Raw genomic sequence first — 18,858 nt, 5'->3', positions numbered from 1 at the left:
GCTTGCATTCAGCAGCTAAAGAGCCAGATATTTCCCTCAGGAGTTGGTAGAGAGCTAAAACAGAGTGAATATTGGATTTAGATTCACCAGGTGGACAGAAACACGACTCCAAATGAATGATAATGTTGCTCCGTAACTGCTGGATGTGGAAATAAGCAACTGTTTACCAACAAGTTCAACTTAGAGGTTGACGATATGTCAGTGTTTTGTTCACTACTTGTTTCTGCTGAAAACTAGTGGACAAAACATCAGCAGGTTTAAGTAAACAATAACTTTATATTCAAGAAAAACATCACAATGCATCTTTATTATTTGAATGTAGTTTAGCAACAGTTGAACTGCTCACCAACATCTTTACTGAGTCTGTACCTGAAGAGGCTTCTCATGGCTTTTAAAGTGCACATTCTGGCTGCATAAAGTAGTTTGTTTTTTGCAGAGCATGGTGAAGTGCTTAAACATTTTCAGAAAAACGTGCCCGGAAGGTTTATTCTTTGTGTGGGCAACCAGTCTGATGAGAAGAAGATCCGTCCAGAAAACAAAGGAGTCCAAACTGTGCGTCCGTCGTCTCAGCTGCAGGAGCTTCTGTTCTTCAGCAGCTGGTTGAGGACGCTGGTCTGTTTGAGCGCTCTGAGATTTGAAATGTCCTCTGCGATAACGGGGATGTCTTCTCCGTGATTTACCTCGTCGCTTTCATCGCTGTCGCTGTCGGACAGCGTGCACAGGAGGGCGTCGTTCTCGTACGTGGGGAAGTAATACCTGAGGAGAGATTGAGGTCAGAGGTAAAAACTCTAAACTCTCACTGTTGTATGTATTATTATGTTGTACTTAACATGTTCTAGCACAGTTTTTATTTTATAAAAATAGTTTTATGCAATTTGAAATGGAGTTTTTGCCTGTATGCTCACATGATTTAACACAGCACACGTATCTGTCTATGAATGAATAGAAGAAAACTATAGTTTCCATCTGTAACACAATATCACACTAATGTGAATGAGTGAAAATACACAGAGAAGCTTAGTGGGATTATCTCGACTCGCCTTTTCTCCTTTGTTTTATTTAATGATTTTTATTTATTATATACATTCTGAGCCTTGATAATGTCAAAAATATATACAAAAAAATGATTTTGTCACTCTTATTGTTACTTTTTGTCTTACCTCTATTTATGGGGATAATCATGTTCTGAGTTTTGGGACTACAGTTCCCATCATGCTTTTGTCAAAGAATACACATAAAAGTTTGGAAATGTAGAATTTCCAACACTGGCAGACAGCAACGTAAGCTGCAATGACGTCATCCCTCACTGGCTTCAAACACACGTTTATTGTGTTTAAAGGGGCCATATTCTGTTGTTTATATCCTGTTACTATACAAACATGGTCCAAAGTTCCAAAACTTGAGGTGAACCTGTGTAGAAATGCTCCCTGCAAATCAAAAGTCAGGGCTTCAACCTGCTTTAAACGCTTGATTTGCAACGTTTTTTTCTACCTTGCCGTGCATTCCCATAAACGGCCGTCTGTTCTGTAGCTTTTGTTGCTAAGGTGGTTGCTAAGGTGTTGCCATGTGCTGTTCATTCTCATATTTGGGATCTGATCGGCTCCAACATGTACGGATGGGTTTGAGAAGTTTATATATCAAGTAAAGAAGGATGTTTGTTTACGTAGCCTCCAGAGCCGGAGGAAACTTCCTGAAGCTGACCAATCAGAACAGAGTGGGCTCATCAGGAGGCGGGCCTTAAAGAGACAGGAGCTAAAACGGCCTGTTTCAGACAGAGGCTGAACTGAGGGGCTGCATAAGAGTTTTTTAAATTGTAAATCATGCAAAGATATTCCAGTAGAGCCCCAGAATATAAATAAACACCTGGAAATGTGCAGAATGTGTCCTTTAAAGGAAACAGCAGTTACTGCTAAAAAATAATCAAATTAAATAAAGGCAAACACAGCTGTTGGACTCACTGTGGTTGGTCCCAGGTTGACATCTCTGGCAGCTTCATCGCATGACTCTCGGCCACGATGTGACGCAGGACGTCGGCTCTGGAGTCGAACTTCTCCTGGCAGCCGTAGCAGCGGCTCTGATGGATCTGCCGCCTGATAAAGTTCACCAGTTTGACCTGCTGGTAGAACCTGAGATCTGAGGAAAGACGCAGCAGAGCGAAACATCAACAAGACACATAATATGTATCCATGACATAGTTTTTATGCATCCATCCCTACACATAAGCACATATTACACACAGTTTAATACATTTTAAATCCAATTTTCAGCTTTTGGACATTAGTGTTTATTTTGTGATGTGGTTTTACTCACTGAGTTCCATCCTCAGCTTATGGAGATCAAAGTCATGAGTTTCCTGAAAAAATAAACATGATGAACAGTGGTTAAATAAAGTAAAAACAGGTAAACAACTTGCTTGTTAATTGTTTTTTTTGCTGTACCTTCATGTGTGTGTAGATCTGGTCCATCGTCTCGGACTGATGATCACAGAACAAACACACAGCAGAGACGGGATGAGCCTGCCAGTCCGACCAATCACTGTGGACGATACAGAGATGTCAGACAGCTGATAGAACAAAAGATAAAGTCCCTGTGAGAGTGTCAGAACTATTTGAGAAGGTTCAAGGACAATAAGCTTTAAACTCTAAGTGTCCTCAGAGGAGATTAATGAAAGTGAGGGAGTCAGTGTGCACAGGAAGTCAGTGAAACCTGGATGTTTTGGCCTCAGATTGAAGTGTTCTGACCCTGAAGACACTTACTCATCTTCCTCGTCAACCAGCTCTCTGTCGTCCTCACTCTGCACTTCCTCCCAGGTCTTCCCCAGCTCCTGTCGAGAGAGAGAAATAGGATACAGACATTTTAAGATCAGACAGAAAATAAAACAAAAACCTCTGATATTTCACCCTATAGTCACAGAAAATTATTCCACAACTTGGGTTAATGAATTCATATATTTTATCTTGTGTTATTTATCATTTGTGAGGTAAAAATGTCAAATGTTCTCTAGTTCTGGCCTCTTAGATGAGAAAATTTGCAGCTTTGTGAACTTTTTAAAGCCGTCATCATGGCCTCCACGGTTATTTGTTCACTATTTAAAAATTCATCAATTCATCAAACGCCGCAGGAACTTTCCCAGGAGACAAAGAACATTCAACTGGAGGAACCAGGGACTAAATTTAGTTCCAGGTGTAAAAAACCGGTGGTTTTACTCTCTAAAGGGTACAGGAAAGGTTTTTTTTTACCAGATAGTTGATGACGTAGAAGCGATCATAATCGTGGTTGTTGGCGTTGATGCGGCGGTGAGCTTTCTTCCTCATGTGATCCTTCAGTGTGGTTTTATCTCTGAAGGTTTTCTCACAGTATAAACACTGCAGACTGCAGATAAAAAACAGTGTGTAGAGTTGTTAACGTCTCAGTATAGAACAAACCTGATTAAACACTTCCTGAACTAAACTCACCAGAGCCTTTTCCTTGCTGGGACCATTAACCCTTTAAACCCTCTGCTTTTATTTTTTGCTGTGTTTGCTCTGTGACCACTGATGTACAGACAACTATCACTGAATTACTGCGACGCTGAAGACAACTCAGAGTGTAAGTCTTGCTGAATCTAACAAGGTGTGTCAGTTCATGAATCATGAGTCTGACATAAATTATGTCTATCGGATGCAAAGGGCTAAAGCACAGCAGTGTTAACAGATATGAACACTGTCATTTCACGCTTGAAGGAAGAAGACTGCACGCACACTTGCTCATTTTCATTTCTTGACAAAAAGCACAAATTAATCTCAGTTTATATTTGGAAAATCCAGTTTCAGGATTTAATTTAAGACAATTTTCAAGCAACTTGATCTAAATCTATCTTTTTTTTTTTTAACTGCACACTAGTGTTACAAAGACACAAGATAAACCTGGTGGTCTCTGTCTCAGTATGTCGGTTCTTACTTGTCCAGTTTGCTCTGCAGAGCGTTGAGGAACTCGTCGCAGTAGACGATGTTGTCCGGCAGCCCGATGCTGAAGGAATGTTCTCTGGCCATGTGGTTCAGCAGAGACGACCTGAAAACATGATGGTGGAAGGATTTTTTTTTTTTTAAAAGTGGGACTATACTGTACATGTGTGTGTTTTTCAAGATTTAAGTCTTTAGCGAGAGCCACAGAGAGAGCAGGAAAGTCAAAAAGTATCGAAAGACTACGGCTCTAGTGTAGCTGGTCGACTGGTCGATTAGTTGGTCGATATGCTCTCGTCCGACTAAATTCTCATTGGTCGAATAATCTCCGTGTTATTTTCATAAAAAGAAAAGTGCTACATCAACAGCTTTCCAGGAATAATCCATTATTTCCTGCGGCGGGGGGGGGGGACAGACTAACAAATTACCTGTGAAAACAACGGGGGTGTATTAAAAACACCCCCGTTGTTTTCACAACTTTGAACTCTCCCAACCTAATGGAGACTGCTGGGTCTAACTGTACTCAACGTTTACTGAATCAGCGTTTCTCCATAATGACACAACGAGAACCCCCGCCAGGCCAAAAAGTATTTTTAAAATATTTGATATCGGAAATCGACAGCGTTTTGGAGTCTCTGTGCAGCGCTGTTCCGGTACGTGAGTCAACCTCTGTCGTTGCCTGGGAAACCACTGGTCGCGTGGCTCCGTTAAGGAGTATGTTTGCGTAGCGAGCGGGAAAGAGCGAGAACAAGGGAAGTGACGCTGGATGCGAGCGGAGCAGAGGAAAAGGTTAGTAGTAAGTTGTCAGTCTGGCAGTAAATGTACAGTACAGACTACAGTGTGTCAGTTAATAAATGCTAAAAAGTCACGTCTGTCGTTTCCCCAAATGCTGGAAAAGTAAAGGAGGTTAGCTCCAAAGTTAGCAACAATGGGCTAACATAACCTGAAGACACAAAACAGAGAAATACAGAACAGAGAAATGTGTGGCTGCCGAGTTTACTGTCCTTAATACAGTGTTTAGTTCTGATAGATGTCTTTACTGATGCACCAACATTCAGGAAGTTATTTTATTGAAGTTTAAGCAGCTGATGGGAATCTACTTCACATCTAAGAGTGCAGTACCTGTTTCCAGAGAATTCCTCGCTGCAGAACATGCAGAGACGTTGGAAGCTGCTGTCATCTCTCTCCTTCTGCTGCTGCTCCAGCACCTCCTCCTGCGGAAGAGCGACACTGTCAGAGAAACACCACAGAAGAAGAGCAGGACTTCCTCCTCTTGTTCACAAACAAGTGGTCTTTTAAAGGGCGGGTTCACAATTTTTCAAGTCTGGAGGACGAAATTCACAGTCCTCCTCCTGTGCAAAAATGTATTTAAAAGTTTATCTGAAGCTCATATGAACCTTCAGCGCCCAAATGAGTCAAATCAAGTAGATATCTTTCAACGTTACAGTCTTTTTAGTGCTAAAGTCCCTCTTTTTGTTACTATACTTCCACCGCAGCTCAACAGGGAAACACTGTCCGACATAATTGTGACGACAGGAAATCTCATCATAACAGAAATTAGTTTTGGTTTTTGATTTGTGAAAGACAATCAGGAGCTGATTGCGGCGCAGAGTTTGAGATGAGTTTGATGTGTGTTTAGATCCTCACCAGTCGTTTCTGCTGGAGCTTCTCTCGGAGGATCCGGTCTTCTGGAAGGACGTCACACAGCAGGAAGTAGTCCTCCTGTTTCTCTGCAGGAACAAGACGAGATTTAAATGAACCATTTACACTGTTTAGAGGATGATGTCAAGACTGCTTTCACACTATAATCACATCACAAGCAGAAGGATCACAGATGCAGGATGCACCACAGTTTCCAGTATGGTTCCAGTTTTGTGACTTGGTCATTTTAACTTTATCCTCACTGTAAATTATTTATTATGTTTGTGGATTTTGTCTTGTTTTCTCACAATCTGGAACATCTCATTCCCTCTGAACTGCAGTACTTCACTGCTGAAAGAAAATTACTCAGCAACAATTTTGATAATCAATTGATAGTTTGTAATTTCTCAAGCAAAAATGCCAAATATTTGACAGTTCCCAGTTATTAAACGTGAGAATTTTCTGCTTCTCTTGGGCTGATTATTTGGGGGGTTTATCGGACAAAACAATACATCGTCACCATGTGCTCTCCGATATTATGATGGGATTTTTTTTTTACTGTTTATTGATGTTTTATAGAGCAGATGATTAATCTATCAATAGGAAAAATAATCAGTATGAAAATAATCATTAACTCTACTCACCCAGCGGGCCGGTGGAGTTTGTCTTGATGACGCTGCAGAAATCTGTGACTGGTTGCTCCAAGAATCTGCCTTTCCAGTACAACATGTACCTGACGGAGGACAGGAAATGCATCAGCAATGCTCACAGTCAACATGATGGAGAAGATTTTAAGATTTTAATTAACTATATTATTTAATTTTAATTATATTATTAGGCAACTGATGATATAGTGTCATATAAATAGCTACCATCTAATATTCAACATATAGTATCATCAGCAGTACATCTGCAGTCATATTGTGCAGCTCTGACAACTCTGAGAAGAAACTTCTGAAGCAAATGTGTCATTTTACTTTTTGTCTGTCATAACATTGTTTACATAACTGATGAAATACCAGAAAAAAACATCAGTTAGAGATGATTTCAATAAAGGTAAGGTTGTTGAAATCAATATAAATATTTCTCTCATAATGAGATGTTATTATTAACTCAAAATCAATCAAATCAAAATGAAGTTAAATGAACCATGTTGTATTGATCTTAATGTGTAAAACAAACTTATTTTATTAGTTTGTGATTCAGAATCACAACATTTTATAACTGAACTACAGCTGCAGTGATTAATTGATCAGTTGATTGACAGAAAATGAATCACCAAGAATTTTGATAATTAATTAATTGTCTTTTTTTTTTAAAATAAAGATGCCAAAATTCTCTGGTTTCTTTATTCTTTCATAACAGTAAACTGAATATTTTTGGGTTGTTAATGTCAGTCGGGACAAAACAAAACATTTTAAGATGCAGCTTCAGGTTCTAGTAAACAGTTTTTACTATTTTCTGACATTTTACAGATCAAACAACTAATGGATTAATCAAGAAAAATCAATAATGAAAATAACAGCCTTATATTTGTTTACTGTATTTTATTTATTACTGTATTATAAGTGCAATTAAGTTGTACCATAACTTTTACTCCTTGTCCTTAATTATGAACTATTTTGGTTCCATTGTATTTGTTCCACTGTATGTGAGGAACTGGGGAATGTTTTGCATTTTATTCTTTAAAAATTGATTAAATGATTAATCTATTATTAGAATAATATTTCCTCTGTTAATCTACTAATATATTAATCAACTAATCTTTGCTGCTCTCTGTAAAATCACACTGATGTTCATGATAATGATGATTTTTATGAGTAAAACAAACTTATATTGTTAGTTTGTAATTCTACATTTGACTGGAATACATTTAGACAAAAACATATAATAATCATAACATAATAAGACCATATAATCACGGTATAATTCCAGTAATAGTCAATAAAAAAGAAAAGAAGAAAAAAAACTAACAAAATGACCAGCCAGTATCTAAACAATGAGGCAGAATCAGCAGATTAATATGATAATATTATTATATTGATCTAATACCAATACCAGCCTTGTCTGTGTTACATTTGTATATCTTCAAAGTCTTAAATAAAGATAATTTTTCACAGACTTTTTCTGCAAAGAGCTGCTGAGTTTTGTGAATAACTTCAGGGTTCACGTTATTACTTTGGGAGGTCTGCGATGAGTTTGACATCTGCGATGACCAGCTTGTGTTGCAGCAGCAGATGTTTGAGGAGGACGTCTTTCTGCTTCAGAGGAACAGACTCAGAGCAGAACAAACACACCAGCAGCTCTGTACTGGGACGCTGCAGACTGGGAACACTGGAGCCGTCAGCTGGTTGCTCTGGAAAACACAGCGGCTCCAGTATACTGTCCTGACCTGAGAGAGGAACACAAGTTAACACACACATTACTCTTAAACAGTGTGCTCTGAGGAATGTCTAGGGCTGCAACTATTATTTTCATTATTGATTTAGCTGTTAATTATTTTCTCAATTAATCAATTGAGATTGGTTTCCCAAAGCCCAAGATGACGTCTTCAAATGTCATGTTTTGTCCACAACACAAAGATATTCAGTTTAATATCATAGAAGACTAAAGAAACCAGAAAATATTCACATTTGAGAAGCTGGAATCAGATATAATCATAATAATTGTACAGCCAACAGTGAATGACGACCTTTCTTTAAATGAAAGCAGATTGTTGCGTTGATTTTTGCTGGTCTTGTTACAACAGTTAGAAACCTTTAACATCGGGATAGAAGTTTGTACATTTAACACTTGCAAGCTCTTGGTTAGCCTGTTAGCATAGCCGGCTAGCTGTTTAGCTCCAGACATTACAAATATTGGAGCTGAACGTGTTTCAGCCGCGTTTTCTGTCAGACACACAGACTCGTTATTTTATTTCTAGGTTTAAAAACCCGCTCAGAGGACAAAACAGCTTATTTAAGTCAAATTACACGTTTAAAACGTCAACGTACCATCTTTACTCCCATCGCAGGCGGCCATTTTCCTGCGTCAAAGGTCAAAACAGCGGTTAACGGACCAATCAGAGGCGGCGAAATGCCCACATGCTGCCTTCACGGTCTCCTGGTAAATGCATATGCGACACGGTGCGTTCACGTATTTGCAAGCCAATAGTAAAATGTAATTTTGAAGGCTGACGCTAGATTAAAGCGAATGATTGAATGGTTATTTTTAAAAGAGTGAAAGCAAACACATGTACATATAGAATGTAACTTATAAAATATTATATAAACGTATTATTTACATGAAGTATACTAATACAAGATAAATAAAGGTTAAAGTTGTTTATCATTGTTCCACTTTTTTAAATCAAAACTTATAGAAGAAGAGATAAAGTCAAGTCAATTTTATTTACAGAGCACAGTTAAAAACAACAGGAGTTGACCAACGTGCTTTACAGAAAAAAAAGTAAAATATGGTTTAATAAGGAAAACAAAACAAAATAAATAGATGAATAACTGTTATGGTCAAAGTTAACAATTTTATCATACTATTAAAAATAAGGGGACCCAAAGTGATTTTATAGGCCTAAAGGTGGGTCTTTAGCTGGGATTTAAGTGGTGATAGACGAGGAAGATCCACAGTCCGGAGCAGCAATGGAAAAAAGCTCTGTCACCTTTTTGAATGGTCACACTCTGTTTTTATTTTATTTATCTATTTTTTCTTTCTATTAATTAATTGTTCTCTGTACAATGTTGTTGTGTTTTTAGGATTTAAATCCAATTTTTATTTATTTCATTCTACACTTTTATTAATTTTACCCTTGATCCTCATAACTCTGTGATTTCATTTGTATTTCTCAGTCTCTGTAAAGCACTTTGGTCATCTTTTGTTATTTTTTAAACGTGCTTTATAATTAAATTTGATTAAAACTTGACCTTTTGATTTGGACCAGGAACGTGGAACAGAGAGAAGTAACTGATCAGAGGATCTGAGGGGTCTGGATGTAGAATGTGGACTGAGGAGATCAGAGATGCTGGCTGATGCCAAACCATTCAGATCTTTACAAACCAATAAAACCAATAAAAGAATCTTAAAATCGATCCTATATTTAACTGGTGATCAGTGGACGGAGGCCAGTACAGGAGTGATGAGGTCTCTCTTTTAGTAGGAGTTGCAGTAGTTGAGATGTGAGATGAATAAAACTGTCTCCAAACTGCCAAAAGAAAGAAAAGGTTTTATCACCAACCTTATGTAGAAAAAGCTCCTGTTAATGACTAAATTTATTTGTTTCTCACATTTAAATGCAGGATTAAAGACGATGTAGATTTCTTGCATGTATGCTGAGATTTGAGGACAGAGACCTCAGAGAGTCGACAATGTCAGAAGGGATATTTTCAGGTCTGATACTGAAAACTTCTGTTTTGCTTTCATTTAACTGAAGGACGTTTTTGGCGATCCAGCACTTAACATCCTCAAGACAACTGAAAAGAGACTGAAGATTCTGAGTGTTGCTGGTTTCAGTGGGAAATAAAGAAGCGTAGATGAGTTACAGAAGAGATTTTGCACTTTGACAACTGTTGAAATGCTGTTTACATAAAGGCAGCCTTGACTTATGGTACTTTTTTTTATTCATGTAATGTGCAATAACAATAATCACCTCCACAGTCTGATGCTAACATGATTTTCTGAACTGGAAGCACCATAAAACTCTTAATAAAAGTCTTTTTAATGGATCTATAGGTATGACAGAAACCTGTAAGACCCAATTAACTCTTCTGTATTATTCTCTGACATGGCTGAACTAAAATGTTAGAGGACTTTAGGGAAATTTGAGGCACTTTTATTAAACACAACAATATAAGAACATCCACCATGTGAGCAGAATATCAACTAAAATAAGGTCTTAAAGGACACATTCACAGTTTTTCAAGTGTGTCTTAAAACAACAGTCAGGAGCCCAAATGAACACTGAAACATGTTTTTCTTGCTGTAATCATTCCTCCTGTTCATACTGACCATTAGAAGATCCCTTCATAATGCACTTACAATGTACCAGTTTCAACATTACAGTCTTTTTAGTGCCAAAGTCCCTCTTTTTGTTACTATACTTCCACCCGCAGCTCAACAGGGAAACACAAAGAGGGAATTTGATGCTAAAAAGTCTGTAAATGTGTCAGATATCCACTTGACATGACTAACTCAGACTGCTGAAGCCTCATATAAGCTTCACATCTACTTTTAAATGACTGTGTGGACACACTGTGGATTTTGGCCTCCATTTCCATAAAAAATTGTGAACTCATCCTTTAAAAAACTAGATTCTGACCGAGGTCTCGTCTCTAACGTTGGACTCTAAGATGATGCATTTAATCATATTTGTACAATCTATTGAAACACAGTGAATATTGAGGTTTTGGGGTTTTGCATATTTAATAATCTAGTTTGTGATTCAATCTATATAATGTATACAGTAAATACAGTACATATGTCAGTCTGTTGTTCATGTTTTCCAGGAAAAAGACCACTAGATGGCACAAACAGCCCAGTCTTCATCCTCCTGCAGTCAGTCTGGTTTTTTTTTCCTCACTTGTTGCTTTTATTCTCTTTTTTGCATTTCAAGTATTTCACTAAAATGTCAGATATTGTGTTTTGTTTTACCACAGTAAACCTCTACTGTTAATAGTTTTTAGTTTAGATATTTTCTTTTCATTTTACATTCATACAATCAGCATAAAAACAGATAATAGAAGTAAAACACATGTGACCGAGTCAAGTCGCTCTATGGGCTGACAGAGTGGACTTCCCCTTAAAGTGGGAATTATTATAAAAATAAATAAATAAATAAAAATATGAGGAAACAGAGTGGAATGTACATGTATTCACATGCTGTGCTTAAGTAATTTCTTAAAGTTACTTATTTTATAGTCAAATAATTCTACTTTTTACTCGACTACATGAATAATTATCATGGTTCTGTCCCAGTCTGGCTCTGTGTCCCTCCACCAGTCCACCAGATAGCCCTCAGACTTTTTTCCCAGTTTGTTGAAGTGGACTGAGTTTCACACATCTAGTTATACAGCAGACAGTTGATTCCACACATCTTCTGTATTTACATTCAGGTCATTTAAGCAGATGTTCTTATCCAGAGACTGACAGGTGTTTGTTACACGGCTGGATTCTCTTTCACTCATCCTCGACACATTATGAATTTAACGACGTTTACTGCAAACATTTGTGTCTGTAGATTTGTGCTGTGTGAGAAGAACTGCATCATTTTGCTTTTTTTATTTGGCTTTAATCTGTTTTTGTTTGGAGAAGTATCGCTTATGTTTAACTATTCTGACTGTGCTCACAGTCTCGCTACACATAAGCACCATCATCTGTCTCATTGTTTTCTGGTGTTTTTTGGTTTTCTGTTTGCTCTGAGTTTTTCCTCCTGTGTCCCTGTTTCCCTCCACACCTGCCCTGCTCCCTCCGTCTTCCCCAGCCAATCAGCTCCCAGTATGCCCTTGTGTCTTTGCCACCTGTTCCTTGTTGTTTCAGTGGTTCAGTTTGTATTTAAGTCCTGCTTTTCAGTTCAGTCTTGTTGGATCCTTTGTTTTGTATTGTTCTGTTCACTTCTTATCTTGTTATTCTTCAGTTCCTGCTGCTCTACATGACAATAATTACTGGTTACTTTGCATAATAAGACTGTACATATGAAACATGTTTGTAACATCATTAAAGCTGGAACAATTAGGGGATTAATGGATTAGTAGCCAACTACTAAATTAATCACCAACTTTTTTCATAATCAATTAATCGTTTCAAGTCAAATTTCCAAATTTGATTCCAGCTTCTCAAATGTGAATGTTTTCTGGTTTAGTCCTCTGAATATCTTTGGGTCTTTGTGGACTATTGTGGAAACAGTGATCGACATTTTTCATCATTTTCTGACATTTTATGGACCAAACAACTAACCGATTAATCGATGATGAAAATAATCGTTAATTGCAACCCTAAATATGATGCATTGTTATAGATTAAACCACCACAAGACTCCACTTTGACCTGCCACAACATTAAAATGCTGATTACATGTTAATACAACAGTTATAATAATACAATAATATAATCCGCCACCATTCTGTACAATGAATACTTTTACTTTTGATACTTAATATATACACTTTGTTGATACTTTAAAGTGTTTGATACAGAACTTCTACTTGTTATAGAGTACTACTACTTTTACTTAAGCAAAGGATCTGAATACTTCTCACTCTACCGTATAAAAAACATGAATTATTAAAAATAGAAATACATGTAAATACAATGAAAAATGTGAAGGATAACAAAAGGTACACAACAGAGCAACGCAGCACAAACACTAAATAACTCTAACTAGTCTAAATAACTAATGAAAAACTAATACAGTACTAAGGACAGTACAAAAGAGATTTTACAAAATGTTAACTGATGAAGAAACAAAATACATCAAGAAAAATGTTAAATAATAAAAGTGAGACTGTTATTCTGGTAGAAGATACAGTTTTATATGGTTATTATGATGCTGCGTTCAAGTAGTTTTGCTGATTAAAATGACTCTCTCTCTCTCTCTCTCTCTCTCTCTCTCTCTCTCTCTCTCTGTCTCTCTCTCTCTCTGTCTCTCTCTCTCTCTCTGTCTCTCTCTCTCTCTCTCTCTCTCTCTCTCTCTCTCTCTCTCTCTCTCTGTCTCTCTCTCTCTCTCTCTCTCTCTCCGTCTGGCTGTCTCTGGGGGGGGGGGCGGCGCTCTCTCGGCCTCCCTGCGGTTGTTCTTTCTGCTCGAGCAGCCCACTCAGGTGTGTTCAGGTGCTGCATTATTCACACGGAGCTCAGCGGTTCTAATTAAACCCTGGAGAGAGGCGAGGGAAGGCAGCGGCAGACAGACGAAGCCAGGATATGATGTGGATTTCTGATTTAGACAAACTCCCACATGAACCACATCATATTTTCAGCTCCAAACAGGCAGAGATATGTTGGGCTCCAACAGCATCTCTCGTGAACAGAGCAGTGTGCTTTCCAGAAGATATATTCATTCATATTGATTCATTGACGTATACAGTATGAAAGCAGACTTTTAACGAGTTATAGGGACAAAAAAGGCTCCTGGCCACCTGGAAACACAAGCTGAGGCAGAAAACTGGTGGATTTCTCCTTTAATACTAAAGAGAACATGAAAGAGTTACTGGTTGCTGTGATAATTCTTTCTCTCCTTGAAGCGATTCCTTTGTAGAGAGACAGAATAAATTAGAGGTGTGCCCGAATACAAATACGTTATTTGGCACAAATAGTGTTTTTTTTTTTTTTTTTTTTTTTTTTTTTAAAAATATTTGTTTCATACAAATATTTGAAAAATTATTTGTTTTATTAAATGAAAGAATCACCTTTGGAGTTCTTCTCTACACATTACACGCTGTGCTGTCTGTGTTATGGATGTATGAATAAGTAGAGGTCTGCACACTGGTGATGTATTTGGTTTTAGCTCAGTCGTCAGCTACGATCATCTACGAGATTCGGGTTCGAGACCCGGTGTGGGGATCTCCTACGTAAGATAGTTTATTCATTTAAACGCTTATTTTAACACTTAAATATCCTAAAATTAAAAACATAATAAAAACAAAAACAGGATTTTTACACATATTTTCACTTCTATTCAAATACAAATACAAATATAAATTTGCTGCCTTAACAAATACAAATACAAATACAAATACTGGACTCTCTGCACATCCCTACTAACAGGTGAATGAGTTACATTATATAAACATTACCTTGTGCAGCTTTAACCAAGTTAAAGAGTTACTTGCAGGTTTAGACATCTAAATTAAACCTGGATTAAGCTGAAGTGAAATCTACTTTATATATAACTGCTGAAAAGCAATAATATGTAATTTAAATGTCACTTTTCAACCAAATTTGTACAAATTGTAGTTTTAGCCTAGATGTCTAGACATCTTTTGATCTGCGAATCATTCAAACTGAGCTTATTGGGAACTTGTAAGCATAGTTTCGCTCTCACAAGTGACTTGGATCATATTTAGCTTTTAATACAAGCAAGGGTGTTAATGCACGTCCTTATTTTAAAGGGGTACATCAAAAATTTAGTTTTGTACTTCCATAAAGTCGGGGGACCTCCAAGAGACAGATTAAAATTCCTCATGTGGGTCAACAGTGGATCCTACACATTTCATAATGCAACTTGAAAGCATCTTTTGCTAGATATTCCCTTTCTGTTAAATGTTTCAAACTGCATGCTGTATGCTGCATGTATCTGCAAGTCCAAGCTGAAATAACCTCTGACAACATAATCAGGGTTATTTCCTCAGACGTGACGAGCTCCTCTATAACCACACAAGACATAATACAACTGTTTTCACAGGCTCAGTAGGTCTCCTTATGACTTACACACACTACACTTGGCGGGTGTATTACTGAGGACCCAAGGAAGTGCAGTGTTGAGTGCGAACTCATTATTCTCATTATAACCAATAAATTATTGAGATTCATTGCATTTTGACAGAGTGTTTCTAGGCGCAGCTTTTCTAGCCTTTACGGTACTAGTGGTCAATCACAGCTGGCGATCAGCCTGATCAGCAACGGCGCCACCAAGTGGTGGCCAGGGTGCCCATGGCGACGCTAATACAATCGCTGGCCCCCCCTTTGCAAGTTGCATATACATAATAGGCTTCTATCTGATATTTGCATGAGGTACTATTCATTTAAATCAATAATGTATATTTTTCACTGCAGGTCATGTGAAAAAGAAATAGCAAATGCATAGCCAGCCAGCCGCTTTTGACCGTCCTTCACTTGGGGTTTGCTTGAATGCAAATACATTATTTGGCAAAGCACAAATAGTGGGTTTTACACAAATATTTGTTTCATACAAATATTTTTTTAAATTATTTGTTTTCAGGAAGAAAAAAGAACCATGTCAAATACAAGCATGCAGGTCGGTTACATCACTATCTCAGTGTCTCTCCTCTGCTCCGCTGTTACGTCTATCAGCAGGTCTCAACGAGAGGAGTCACATCCACCTGCTACATGACGCACATTTCCTAATTTGGACATCACTCCCGGAGTTGGGGGTGTTCCCCAGAGATAAAGCTGAGCTACTGACACACGTGAAGTGCTCCCAAGGGACTCTCCATAACTTGTTGTTCCCCTTCTCCTTTCCACAAAGTTAGTTTGTAAAAAAAATAGGAAATAAATGAAAAGTGCAAAGCAAGAATTGCCTTTAAAGTTCTTCCCTACATGTTATACACTGTGCTGTCTCTGTGTTATGGGTGTATAAATAGGTGGAGGTCTGTCTGCAGTGAGGTGATGAGTAGTTTTAACTCAGCAGTCAGTGCAGACGTCTATGATCTGGGAGACTCCAGTTCAACCCCTGGTGTGGGGACCTCCTTCCTAAGGTAGTTTATTCATGAACATTTTTTGTAACACTTTAACAAGCCTCTTTCCACTTTTATTCGAATACAAACACAAACACAAACACAAATACAAATACAAATAATTTTGCTGCCTCAACAAATACAAATACAAACACAAATACTGGGCTCTCTGCACATCCCTACTGTCACTGTGTCACACTCCGACACCTCCCCCGGTCTGCTGCTGCTGCTGCACAGTTCACTACCAGATGACAGTCTGCCTCATGGGCAGCAGCAGCGTTCATGTGAGTGCATGATGATCCTTTGGCTGCGTTGGTGTCATTAGGCATATTCAGACCAAATCAGACGGTACAGATAAAACACCTGGTCCTCCCATGGAGACATAAAGTTAATAACACTCCGCCTCCCTCTTATTTTGTTATTTTCATACAGGCAGGAGACTGTAAGATGCTTTCAGATTAATTAATTCATTAATTAATATGGTTAAAATAAAAAAGCTGTGGACCATTTATCTTATCTCACAGTTATGTTTCATGTATTCAATCACTCATCACATCAACAGTGTTAATTTTTCTATGCATTGAAGCAGCAGGCACTGCACTAGTCTCTCTATATAAAGCAAGGAATCTGTCTGTATGTCTGTATGATTGTCCTTTGCATATCTCGAGAACCGTTTAGCCGAGCTACTTCACACTAGGCGGGTGCAACTGTGTGAGGCAGAAGGGCAGAAGTTGCTGCAGCGACATATATAATAATGAGAGGAAGACAAACAGTGCAACGACATTTAAACAGGCCAGAAGTTGTTTCGCATTTCATCCTGTAGCTCTTTAATTATCCAGCTGTCTGTTCCTGCAGTTATCCGCTGGTAAATTGATTTTTTAAATGTTAAATCGCAGTGTAACCTGAGCCGTTATTACATAAAGTTGAGGAGCTGCATGGCAAGAAGCGAGCAGGATTTCTGTTGTTTTTGTGGCTGCCAGCAGCTTTTCCTCCCACAGTCACAGATGGAGAGACTCCATCCAGCCGGGCTGCACCGCTGTAGCCGCTGTTAGCTGCTGTTAGCTGCTGTTAGCTGCTGAAGCTATAACTGTCTCTCTCGATAAGCATATATTTGAAAATAAGAGCGGGGCTGGGGGAGGTGACCGTTATCATTGTACCACATATATAAATTTCATAACGTAGAGAACTCGCAAACAGTCGAGATTGGCCCCGCCCTTTCAGGGTTGAAAAGCAGCAGATAACAGATTGAGCCATTTTCAACCCAATTTTTATAAATTTGGTGTCATTGTCAATATCAACACCAGCACTGATGTGTTAATTGATACGTTTGTCAATTGATACATATATATGTGACTCTCAAGAAATAAAAAGCAGCCTGTTCTGAACAGGGACATTTTAAACGGCCGCTACACTGGTGTAAATAATGTAAACATCAAGATAACTTTGTTCCAAAGATTTCAGTCTTTTTAATCGGATATCTGTACTGGATGTGCTGCTGTCAGGTCACATGACCTCCTTAAATATCTGGATGTTTGTTTACTACTTTAAGAAATGCGTAGCATGCTGATGATGTCATTAGACAGGAGCTGATGATGTCATCAGACATGTGACTCCACTGCACACAACTCTAGTGAACCGGAGTCCATACAGTCTACCGCAGAGCACTACAGTCTAGGACAATGAAGAGAAGAAAAAACCCCGAACACCTGTTCAGGATGGCCAACGCCACACCTCAGCAGCGACCACCAAAGACCACCAGGTGGAAGGCCTCTGTGCTACGACTGTGGTCATCTGCAGCAGTCGCTTGCAGATGCGTACAAGTCGATTAACAGCGCAAAAGCTGACAAAGTGAGATGTGACCAGCAGTTGCAGAACACCATGGCAACAATCACCATGATGGAGGCAGATCTTGCAAATAAAGAGAGGGAGTTCTCAGAAGAACTGGAGAAGAGCAAACAAACCATCGTCAAGAAAGACTATGAGATTGTGTCCCTCAAGATACGTTTACAACAGGCTGACCTGAACAGCCATGAACTGAAGAAGTTACGGAGGGGGGGGGGGGGGGGCACACCTCCAGGGCATCCAGATGGAAGGCAGACGTAACAGTGGCCTCCAAACAGCAGATTCAGGAAGAGTGGGAGAAAAAAGTGAAGCAGCTGGAGGAGCAGCCTCACCAGAGAGTTACTGAAATCCTGTCTCTCAGGAGTGAGAATAAGGATCTCTCTGGGAAGCTGAGTGAAACCGCCACCCAGCTAACCAGCCGAGAAACTGAACTCCTCCACAGTCAAAACACTTGGCAGAACAAGTGTGAGGCTCTGGAGGAGAAATGGAAAAAGGACCTGACTGCAGCAGAACAGACCTGGGAGGCCAAGAACAAACAGTTGGAGGACGAGAACAAGAGACTCCAGGATCTAGCTTTGAAAAAGAAGAAGAAGAAGAAGCTGTTCAGACATTTCTGTTTTCGTAGGAGGAGGGCAAATGTAGCCGAACAGACAGAGGAGGAAGAAAGAAAAGAAGACGGAGAATAAACAGACGGAAAAGGAGGCGAAGGTCGAGAAGAAAAAAAGGTTTTTGGAGTTGGATACAAAAGAGAAAGCGTGACAGCGACAGCGAGGAGGAGGAAGCTGCTGGCTGTTCGGTACAGTAGCAACCTCTTCCTCCCCCTTCACCTCCCCACCCTCCCTCCATCTCCCCTTCTCTACCCTCCCCTCCTTTCCTCCAACTCTCTTACCCCCACCCTCCCTCCTTCCTCCTCTCTCCTCCTTCACTCCCACCCTCTCTCCTTCCCCCCTCTATCTTTCCTCACCTCCTTCCTCCCCTCTTCAGGGCGGCACGCCGGCTCAGTGATCAGCACCGCAGCCTCACAGAAACACCTTCACCTG

At 39.0% G+C, this 18,858-nt stretch overlaps 1 protein-coding gene across 2 annotated transcripts; it reads right to left on the bottom strand.

Annotated features, from left to right (window-relative positions):
• Positions 1-287: 287 nt before the first annotated feature.
• Positions 288-8,678, bottom strand: znf277 (zinc finger protein 277). Of its 2 annotated transcripts, none has more exons than XM_044356035.1 (12): positions 8,576-8,678; positions 7,761-7,974; positions 6,227-6,315; positions 5,589-5,671; positions 5,064-5,155; positions 3,940-4,050; positions 3,240-3,372; positions 2,757-2,824; positions 2,439-2,535; positions 2,311-2,353; positions 1,959-2,133; positions 288-756 (listed from the first exon to the last, which is right to left on the bottom strand). In XM_044356035.1, the coding sequence occupies exons 1-12, from the start codon at positions 8,601-8,603 to the stop codon at positions 567-569; spliced, it is 1,323 nt and encodes a 440-aa protein (XP_044211970.1). In that variant the 5' UTR covers positions 8,604-8,678; the 3' UTR covers positions 288-566. The 2 variants fall into 2 exon arrangements, with proteins under 2 accessions (XP_044211970.1, XP_044211971.1); XM_044356036.1 differs by having other exon boundaries at positions 8,585-8,618.
• Positions 8,679-18,858: the final 10,180 nt, after the last annotated feature.

Source organism: Thunnus albacares, chromosome 7 (assembly GCF_914725855.1).
Source record: "Thunnus albacares chromosome 7, fThuAlb1.1, whole genome shotgun sequence".
Taxonomy (NCBI): domain Eukaryota; kingdom Metazoa; phylum Chordata; class Actinopteri; order Scombriformes; family Scombridae; genus Thunnus; species Thunnus albacares.
Note: the sequence above shows the minus strand (reverse complement) of the source record. Positions and strands in the feature narration are given on the sequence as shown.